The sequence below is a fragment of the Schistocerca cancellata genome, chromosome 1 (assembly GCF_023864275.1).
Source record: "Schistocerca cancellata isolate TAMUIC-IGC-003103 chromosome 1, iqSchCanc2.1, whole genome shotgun sequence".
Lineage (NCBI taxonomy): Eukaryota > Metazoa > Arthropoda > Insecta > Orthoptera > Acrididae > Schistocerca > Schistocerca cancellata.
In genome coordinates this window covers 802,137,784-802,148,930 of record NC_064626.1, presented here as the reverse complement: position 1 = coordinate 802,148,930, position 11,147 = coordinate 802,137,784, and the positions used below count along the sequence as shown (strand labels likewise).

Here is an 11,147-nt window from a genome sequence, read left to right as displayed (position 1 = left end):
ATTAGGTGCTGGGTACAGTGATACGGTCTTTGTGAAATTAGTGTGGCCTATGATTTTGCAGTCAGGTGAAGCCTTTCTTACTTCTCACCTTGTCTGGATTTGTGTACTGTTTTGTATAATTAAAGACTTGTTTTCTATCTTCGTGGAGTATTACTGAAATTGTGTGTGTGTTTGTGTATTCATCCAAGCTTATGATTGTTTATAATGTTTGCATTCATAGAGATATTATGTAACATAGGTATTGGCTATCTAACAAATTACCGTATGAAAGTGGGGTTGCTATTAATTCTTATAGTACAGTGCTATAAAAACTGCAGTTACGCATTAGGTCCACAGTCTGATCTTAATGTTGTGTTATAATCACCCCAAGCCCTCACCCCATTATTTCCTATTTAGCTTAGTTCTTCCCTTGCTCACCTTTCCATTACTCATGCAGAATGTAACCCACCTGCACCGCCACCCCAATGCATATTCTGCCTGTGTAATTAGGTCAAATCTGTCAAGGAAACCAAGTCATGGTACCATTCAACTGAGCCATGTGGTCCAACACATAGAACGCTTCACATTCTGTGGTGCAACAACGAGTAAAATAAGTAGAGTCTAATCTGGCTGCGGAATCAGACTGGTCTTCTGGCCAACCAGGAAAACTAAAGAAACGCGATCTGTCAAAAATACTCTCTGCCTCAGACTACCGGGATTTATAATGTTCCTTGTAATGATGGCATCTGTTATGAAGGACACACTACACAGACTGTTGCCAATTGATGTGTTGAACGTTGCCACTTTAAGTACAGAAACACTAAAAACAGCATTTTCCAAGAACAGTCAAATGAATAAACACAAGACTGTTTGTACATACGAGGATTCAGGGCCACTATTCCAACTGCTGGGTGTCTGTGATTAGGGAAGCAGTAGAAATTAGATTGTATCATTGCAACTTCAAGAGACACTGGTATCACACTTAATTTATTTATTTGCCATTGTTTTTAGTCTTAGGTAGATACAAGAAAAGATCAAATGTCTCACATAAGTTAATATATATGAATATAAAACATAATATTTTAAAACAAGTTCAAATTAGGTAGTATAGCATAACCAAAGCAATGCATGGAAACATACACTCGAGAAACAAAAATTGCTGAGGAAAACTTTACATAGTTTTACATCTACGTGCATACTCTGCAAGCCACGATATAGTGTGTGCCAGAGGGTATCTTGTACCACTACTGGTCATTTTCTTTCCTTGGAGTTTTCAAGTTGACATGGCTTGAAAACAGAGAAGATTTCATTCATTTCCTTTCCTGTTCCACTCACAAATAGAGAGAGGGAAAAATGACTGCCTACATACCTCTGTATGAGCCCTAATTTCCCTCATCTATCCGCGTGGGGTAGCTGTGCAGTCTGAGGCATCTTGACAAGGTTCGCATGACTTCCCCCGTAGGAGGTTCGAGTCCTCTCTCGGGCATGGGCGTCTGTGTTGTCCTTAGCGTAAGTTAGTTTAACAGTTGCATACCAATGCTGTATGTTGCACTGGCCAACGCCAATGGGAGGGGTCAGCAACTGACCGCACAACCATTACACATTCTCTATCTAGGATAAATCATATTACTTATGTATTTCCATAATCTTGGCAGATTAAAATGTTGATTATTATTACTGGGAAAGGGTTTCTGGGACGTTTTTAGTAAAAAATAAAGTTTTTTTTACATTTATTTGTATTAATTTCACAAGTACAAGGATTACTCAGATTCACATTCAGAACACTTTACAATACGAACTACTTCTTCTTTCTTGGTGTGTGCAGGGCACATATACCTCCTGCAAGAAGTGCAAGCCTTCATGTACTTATGGTGCCTTCATGTACTTATGGTCTTTGCTTCTGGCGCATAAGTAACAGCGTCCTTTCTTTGACAGATTATGCACAGCTGCATGTGTTACTTTCTGTCGCGGCTCCGTAACGTTGTTTCCTCTGCTCACAGCACCTTGATTTTGATTACACTCATACCCAAAAGTTGATAACGCTGTAGTCTATTTTGAGTGTAGGCCTATAGCATTTTGAGCGCGTCTTTTCATGTTGAGGTCACAAAGTTCACTAGCAAGATCTTTCAGGTACTTCTTTCTTCCAGAACTCTCTGTCAGGTAATTCTTTGTCCATTCCTTCTGTGTATCTTGAAATACAACATATGAATGGTATGCTGCAATGCCAATCAAGTTGAAAAACACTGCCATTGGACATTGACGCATTGCTTGACGGCAGCTGTACGTTCTTACACACTTATCGAATGTATCCACTCCTGACTTTGTACAGTTGTAGAATAGGATGATGTCTGGCTTCTCTTCTGTCACATTCATATCATGATGTTGGGTTGACAATACTGTAACAACCTTTCCTTTCTTAGGCACGTAACTGACTAAAGTGGCATCATCACTAAAGGCAAATCAGATTGTTCCTGGCATAGAATTTTTTTTAGAGAGACAGGACGGAGTTCTGTAGGAACATCGCGTTTGTCACTTCGAATACTACCAACTTTAGTTATTTTCTCCTTCAAAAGATCAGATGCGAGTGGAACGGTAGTGAACTTTATATCCATGGTAACATTTCTTCCAGATTGTTTCAAGTTAGACATTTCAATCAATCTTCTAACTATTTCTGGGCCACTGTTATGGTTCTTTCCAGCGTAGAGATCCGCAGCGAAGCAGTATTTCGTATCTGAATCACATAACAGGTTCACCTCTATTCCATATTTTCCTGGTTTTGTTGGAATATATAGCCCGAATGGGCATCGTCCATGGAAGGTCACAAGTTCTTCATTCACTGTGACTGACTCACTAGGATTATAAAACTCAGGAAATTTACAAACTATCATGTTCCTTATATCCCTGATAGGAGCAAATTTGTCGATCTGTTTTCTAGCTGCTTGAGTTAGAGCATCATCAAAACGCAAGCACTTCAGTAAGAGCCTCAATCTATGCTCCGAAAATGAAGCCTGGTACATTGGAAAGTTTACTTTACTAAATATATCATGTAAACTGTCCTTGTTCTGTCTATGGACTCCACAATTGAATAGAATTCCAATTGCTGACACAATTTTTTCCCTTTCAAATGCTTTCGAATTTTTTGTGAAAATATCTTCAGATGATTCCCTAAGATTTCCAAGCTTTTGATTGGTACACATCAAAATGTTATCCAGAATGTTATCATCGAAGTACATGAGAAAAGCTTTACCTGATGTATCAGGTTTTAGCCCTGGCTTAGTTCCTTTCGAGGTTCTCATTACGTTAGCAACAGACCTCCTCCTTTGATTTACGTAAGGGCTTCTCTTCCATATCATACTTGAGGAGGCCACCATGTCTTTTGCAAGTTGTTCAATTTGTGCTTTCGGCCTGGATCGTCTTCTTGTTGGTTGAATTTCTATAAAAATGTGAAAACAGAACCGAACATTAGCAAACTAAGCACTCTACTGAGACACACATCCTAATATACTCCAAAATATCTGCAAAAAGTAATAAAAATCAATACTTACCCTGTTCACTTTCATCCAACTCGCTGCTATCAGAAACTACTTGATCTGGAATTTCCATGACTACATCTTCAGTTTCATGGCTCGAGCTTTCGGATAGTTCACCACTAAATTCATTGTCTGAGCTCTGAAGCAAATTTCTAATTTCGTCATCTGTCAATTTCACCTTCTTGTACATTCTGCCAAATGCCACAAAGATATTACCTTCCACTCACCACACTGTTTACTTATTGACTGCGAGTGGTGATTGTTGCCCTGCTACACCTTCAGTTATAACAATTGCTATAACTCAACAATGAGTGTAAACCAAAAGGTGTTCTTATTGTCGATTGTAGCAATTATAATAACGATGAATGTCATATGTTTATTAAATAAACTACTGAACACGGCAGGAGTTTTAGCCTAAGAACTTCGTTGGGGTCAGTTACTGACCCCCCCCCCCCCCCCCCTTCATTGGTATGCAACTGTTAAGTTAGATTAAGTAGGGCATAAGTCTAGGGACCAATTACCTCAGCAGTTTGGTCCCATAGTCCTTACCACAAATTTCTTTCTCTCATCTGATCTTTGTGGTCCTTACGTGAAATGTAGATCAACGACAGTAAAATCGTTCGGCAGTCATCTAACGCCGGTTCTCTAAATTTTCTCAATAGTGTACTCGAAAAGATCATCGCTTTCCCTCCAGGGATTCTCATTTGACTGCCCAAAGCATCTCTATAATACTTGCATGTTGTTTGAAACTACCAGTATCTAGCAGCCCACCTCTGAATTCTTTTGACATTTTCCTTTAATCCTGGTAGGGATCCCAAACACTTTAGGAGTACTCAAGTATGTTTTGCATTAGTGCCCTATTCGCAGAGTCCTTTACAGATGAACTACACTTTCCCAAAACTCTACCAATAAACCAAAGTCGACCATTAATACCTTACATGCCTGTTTCATTTCAAAGCGCTTTGCTACATTACGCCAAGATATTTAAACAACTGTAATGCTGTATTTCAGACATTACGCAACTGTTTTTCCCACTCATCTGCATTGCATACATTTTTCTATATTAGAGCTAGCCGCCATTCAACACACCAATGTGAAACTTTTTCAAGTCATCTTGTATTCTCCTAAGGTTATTCAATGAAGATACCTTCCCATACACCACACCATCGTCAACAAAAAGCTGCAGATTGCTGCTCACCCTGTCCGCCAGATCATTTACATATACAGAGAATAATAGCGTCCTATCACACTTCCCTGAGGCACTTCTGATAATACCCCTGTCCCTGACGAATACTCTCCATCGTTGATAATGTGCTGGGTTCTATTACTTAAGAAGTCTTTGAACCACTCACATATCTGGATATCTATTCTGTATGATATTCATTATCCAATGTGAATGCTGGTGCTGCAAGTCATGCTGGACAGCAACACAAATATAGCCTATGAATGCAGAGACTGTCACCTTAGCATATGCCATCTCCATGATGTCATCATGATGTAATTTAACAAGTCAGGTGCCGTCCACTTGACATAAAAGCGGGAGCATCACCAATTTTATGACAGGCAGACTTAGTCTCTGCTGATGGTGATGGAGACTGTTATCAAAAGCTTGGATTTTATACAGATTTGACGTGGCGAGTTAAGAGAACTTTTTAGCCATGTGGGTAAAATTATTGTGTAAAACCGATAGCTCAGCGTCTTACAAAAATATCTTCATGGTCCTTGGGAGTCTTACACTGTCAGTATATTTATTCCCTAATACTATCTGTTGTTAATAACAGGGGTAGTTATACTATGTTCAGTGACATGAACTTGCAAAATACTGGAAGCAAAAAAAATGTCCTTGTAGACTATACATCCCTGCCTACGATTCAGAATGGAATTTTACATTCTGATACAAAAGTCTTTAACAGCTTACTGCTAGACATCAGGCAGAAATCTGAAAATCGTAAGACATAAAAGAATACAAAGTAAAAAATTATTTTATTAGCCCCTCCTTCTATAATTGATTATAATTAAGCGTAATGTTTCGACTCAAGGATGCATATGCTGGTTAACACTAAGGCTCATGCTAAACAGAACTTTAATCTTACTGTTATATGTAAGGCTAACAGTACTCTTTGTAAAATTACGAAATGTTTTGTATCAAGTACGATAGAAAAACAGTGCTTAAACAAAAAACTATTTCTGGCTTTCAGGCCATTAGCTCATTCCTCTGGGAAGATGGGTATGTTTTGCAAAATTGGGAATGAGGGGAAGATCACTTACTCTACCTGACACCTGTGTAGAACACTTTGTAAGTTTGTAAGCATGTTGTCATATCGCTGGCTTGGTTGCGGAGTATCTTTGCGAGCGGCCGCGTTCTGCAGAGTAGAGTTGGGCAAAACGATTCTTTTTCCCGATTCGATTCCTACGATTCAATCTCACATTGCGAATCGATTCCAACGATTCGTTCACGATTCTTTCACGATTCATTCTAGTCTGCGATGGCACGATTATTACGGAATGCAAAAAGTTCTACATCTCACTCACAGATGGCAGGACATGTCTGAAATTTTCAATGGGGTTAGAATCGATCTGTGTCATGATAAGATATGGCAGAAATAGTTTATTTATGAGTAAACATGCATATAACATTACAAGTGTGATTCTCGATTTATACGTGTAATGCCTTAATTGATGTAAGGTCACGTTTGATGTGAATGCATCTATTGTTTTATTTCAGTATGCCAGGAAAGAGGAGTCGATTTGTGCAAAATGTGGTGCAAAATTGCTTCCTTTGTTCACACGCATCCTCCATTTGACTGCCATCTGGCGGTCGAAATCATTCGGCACGACTCGGCATGATTCGGAAGTTGCCTTCGAAGCATAGCGTACTAAGAATCGATGAATCGTTGGAACTTGGAATCGTCACGACTCGGAAACACGCAATCGTTCTTACGATTCTTTTGAACGACGATTCGTCCGTATCACGATTCGATTCTTACGATTCTTTATTTAGAGTCGTTCAAATGAACGACTCATTCACGAATCGCCACAACTCTACTGCAGAGTCGACCGCGGGACACACTGCTGTTATGTTGTGCTGTGGGTAGCTGTACATGTGACCGACATTATTATGGAAGTTCAAGTGTTGCTACAAGTGCAGAAAGTTTTCAGTGTGATACACATTTTCAGTAAAACATAAAGATTTGTGACACAATAGTTTGAGCATCATAATAAACGTGAAACAGGCTTTGACATTACGTAATTTACATTTATCAAGTGTAATAATTAGTGTATGAAATTTTCAACATTTTTGTGAAATTTCCATTTTTTGCAAATTCATATAACGGCCGAAAAATTTATGCCCATTGTTGATAGCGATAGCGAAAACGCAATCATCCAAGATGGCGCAGAATTGTGAGATCGAACAATTGAAGTTCAGGCGCCATGCATGCCTACTGCCGAAGGTTTAAATAGTTCAGAGATGAGTGTCGCAGAAATGACAAATGATAGCGACACTCCACAACAGAATAACCTTGACGACACAATGTTTACAACTGGTGAGACAATGTCACACATCTCCCAGAGCGACATACCACCCATGAATGAAACGTTGGACAGCGATCTAAATATGAATCTTGGCAGTACTTTACAAACACCACTTGGCCACAACACAAACATTAACTTGGGAAGTTCAGCAGACAGCAACTACAGCAGTACGAGTGGAGCACTGCTATGGCAGCTACTATCTAACATCAAAGCGAAATTTGATGTTATGAAACACAATATAAACACCAATTCCAGTAATTTGACACAAGATATGAACATGGTAAAACAACAGCAAAACACTGTTACACAAGATATGAACAGGGTAAAACAGCACAAAACACTGTTACACGAGAACTAAATATGATGAAGCAAGAACGAAAACAACTATTCAAGGATTTGCAAGACAGTCTCACAGAAATTCGATGACTTAGCCAAAACTTTTCGCACTGAAATCGACGAAAGATTGAATGATATGAAAACACAGGAAAAGCATGAAGTGCTTTCTGAAGTTAACAGCAATGTTACGGAGGTAAAACAGAAGGTTTTATTTTAATCTAGTAGAACGATAGATAAAGAAAATTACAGACACAAACACAAATATTGAAGCCACACAAAACTAGTTGGTTTGAACAGTACATAAGGTAACCGCTGTCGTTAACAAACTAAATAAAGACTATAAAGATGTCCATCTAGCTGTAGAAGAGCTTGCATTAAGGGTAGCAACATTAGAAGTTGACTCAGCATGTGCTAAGAAGGAGAAAGAGAAGACCAATTAAAATCTGAGTGATATCGTTAGACAAGCTGCAGCAGGTACGCTGATAAGGGTAACTCCATTGCAGAGACATTAGTAACCGATTGTAAGCTATACACAGATTTAGTAGAAAAGGCCATTCAGAAAAAAGAAAATGAAATTGTGAACAAAGTAAACATTAACCTACAAGCTGCTGAAAATAGGATCCGCAATCTTTTATAAGAAAATACTACTGGATCTCGAAATATCCATGTAAATAATACACATCCTACAGCGAACAAACCATAACCTGTTGGTATTTAATCACAAATTGTCACGAGTCCCACAGCAGGTACCAGTGACAGTTGTAGATTGCAAAATGTAAACATACCCAAAACTCCAATACCTGAACAATTACCAGCCGGAAATACAGGTAACTACAATAACAACATAAATGCGATCGAAACTGCCACGAGTCTATCAACTATTTTTACAGATGAAGGTTTGCTGAGACATCGATAATTTTCTACATTCACTACCAAATGTAAAAGAATGAAACCTGTAGTATTTATTAGTGCTTTTCGTCATGTATTTCCATGCACCTGGACGGAAGCACAGAAAATCAGATTTGTCGTGGGATATACGCAAGGCGATGTGCTCTTATGGGCAACTGAAGTGGCCGATCGTTGCAGCACTTATACCCAATGTGAACGAGCTTTCCTCGACAAATACTGGTATGAGGAAGTACAAGAAAGACTCAAACGCGAGATTTTCAACCTTGCAACATTCAATGGCAAATACGGTAGTCTACATGGATACTTTGAAAAATATCTGAACAAGACACGCTACTGGACAAATCTAATGTCACAGATACAAGTGTTAAAAATTTTGAAAAGTTGTTTACTATTGCACATTAGAGAAAAATTAGTCACAATGTCTGAACACGACACTGAAATTTTCGGTCAGTGTTTGATTCTATCGACTTAATGTATGAGGAAAGAGCTGTACCCAATACAGCAACAGAAAATCAGGCACAACAACAACATTATTATGTAAATCAATCAGTAAAACGTGATTCAAACACAGCAAGGTTGGTACACACATCAGAAAAATTACATACCCAGAGGTAATGAGTACAGTAACGGGAACGGAAAAAACAAACGATTTAAAAGAAATTTCCAGAACAATAGGGGTAATTTCAACGCACGAGCTAACTACAATTCACCATCAGAAGGCCTTATGCTGAAAATAAATAGAAACAATCAGCCGCTGCAATGGCCGACGCGCAGTAACAATTCCATGCCTTACGCTCTAGCACAGCCGACCTTTGGGCAGCAAATTAACTGCAGAGCAGCTAACGAAATGCAATTAGTTTTAAGTTTTTTTTTCTTTCAGCGATCAGTTCATCGTCTTGGCGCAGAAGAAGAGAAATACGTCAAGAGTAACAGGTACCAAATGAAGAAATGGACCACGCCTTGAGTAAACAGTTATAAGGATATTTATACAATGATCATAAAGCAAATGAAAAATGAAGTATGTACCGTCGCAGTGTGTCTCTGTGACAATTATCAGTTTCTATTCACTGAAGAGTACACATAAACATTTAAGCATGAGATACTACAAAAACCAATTAATTTCTTATTGTCCCACATGAAAGTTTGAATAATGACATTTCCAGCTATTTGAGAAAGATAAGTATACGATGGTTAAAACATCAGATTTCACACTAAGCTAGCCATGAATTGAAGTAAACAACACTAGTACATGAAGAAACAACCTGACAATTCGTCAATGTTTAGTCGGTACACAGTATTTCAATGACGCAAAAGTTCTTGGCAACTAGTCCATGATTGTATGAGTAACATTTCTTCATAAATCCTTGAACTAGTAAATGAGTATTTCCTTTCTTTCCTTCCCACCAAAGGAGGCGGCGCCAATCGTAGTTAGGCCAGCAATGCGCGATGTTTTAGTCCTATTTCCAATGTTTTTCTCCCTCCTCTACCTAAAAAAGAAATGAGATCCAATAAGTGATAAAAGCCTATCTATAAAATACAGCAAAAATTTATCATATGCTTGTATTATGTCATAAAAATGTGATATGTAATTAATTGCTATATGTAATGTGAACAAAGATTAGTTGAAACTAACAAACAAACTGTAGTAACAGAACCCAGTTGATAACAATATTTATTATGGGTTAAAATTTAAGAAATTTATGTTTGTAACATAGCCAATGGATGGATTGTCAGCCATAGGTCTAAGCTATCATGTTAAGTATATTGTTGTAACTCAATACTAGTATGAATTTTCATTGGAAACCAAACTCTATATGAAGAAATGAACTTCAAAGACAAACAATTTATACAATATTTTGAACGGCTATATGTGTCTTTCAACAAGTACGTGGTCAAGTGTGGTGACATGAACATGCGTGTCCAACAAAATTACTTATGAATTTCGTGGCTCACAACGCTTGAACATGGACAAGTGAAATATAGTTGTTCGAGCAGGTACTTACCTCATCGACAGATGCTGTTGGCCCGCATCTCGTGGTCGTGCAGTAGCGTTCTCGCTTCCCACCCCCGAGTTCCCGGGTTCGATTCCCGGCAGGGTCAGGGATTTTCTCTGCCTCGTGATGGCTGGGTGTTGTGTGCTGTCCTTAGGTTAGTTAGGTTTAAGTAGTTCTAAGTTCTAGGGGACTGATGACCATAGATGTTAAGTCCCATAGTGCTCAGAGCCATTTTTTGATGCTGTTGGTCAGGGTTATCTCCGCTGAAAATGTGAGTACGACGGGTAGTAATGACACTCGGGCCGTAAAAACGGAGATCTTCTGCCACAGCGTCGGATTTTGAACAATAAGCACACACTCACTGCACCCAGAATGAAGACAAACGACACAGCAGCTCTTCGATACGTGGCACTCAGGTGAAAGTGTGACACTCAATGTGACATCTACACCAAGAAAACGAGTGTACGCATGTGCAACGGTACCATATAGCATGTTGACCGTTGGCAACTAGTTATTGTCGCCAAATCAGCCAGTGCGCCAGCGCAAATGAAGCAAACTGGACGTTATTGTTACCGCGCTAAATTTAAATATGTAATGGACTCTCATATTACGTATATCATACACTCCTGGAAATTGAAATAAGAACACCGTGAATTCATTGTCCCAGGAAGGGGAAACTTTATTGACTCATTCCTGGGGTCAGATACATCACACGATCACACTGACAGAACCACAGGCACATAGACACAGGCAACAGAGCATGCACAATGTCGGCACTAGTACAGTGTATATCCACCTTTCGCAGCAATGCAGGCTGCTATTCTCCCATGGAGACGATCGTAGAGATGCTGGATGTAGTCCTGTG

The 11,147-nt window shown here is 39.0% G+C and overlaps 1 protein-coding gene across 1 annotated transcript; it reads right to left on the bottom strand.

Annotated features, from left to right (window-relative positions):
- Positions 1 to 997: 997 nt before the first annotated feature.
- On the bottom strand, positions 998 to 5,735 carry LOC126162332 (piggyBac transposable element-derived protein 4-like). The gene is made up of 2 exons (XM_049918769.1): positions 3,525 to 5,735; positions 998 to 3,412 (listed from the first exon to the last, which is right to left on the bottom strand). The coding sequence occupies exons 1-2, from the start codon at positions 3,697 to 3,699 to the stop codon at positions 2,412 to 2,414; spliced, it is 1,176 nt and encodes a 391-aa protein (XP_049774726.1). The 5' UTR covers positions 3,700 to 5,735; the 3' UTR covers positions 998 to 2,411.
- Between the last annotated feature and the right edge of the window lie 5,412 nt (positions 5,736 to 11,147).

Excerpts from the sequence above, each read along its gene's own strand:
- LOC126162332 (XM_049918769.1), bottom strand. The coding sequence starts at position 3,699 with ATGTACAAGAAGGTGAAATTGACAGATGACGAAATTAGAAATTTGCTT. Across the intron at positions 3,413-3,524 it reads GTTGGATGAAAGTGAACAGG|AAATTCAACCAACAAGAAGA; the intron begins GTAAGTATTGAT and ends ACATTTTTATAG.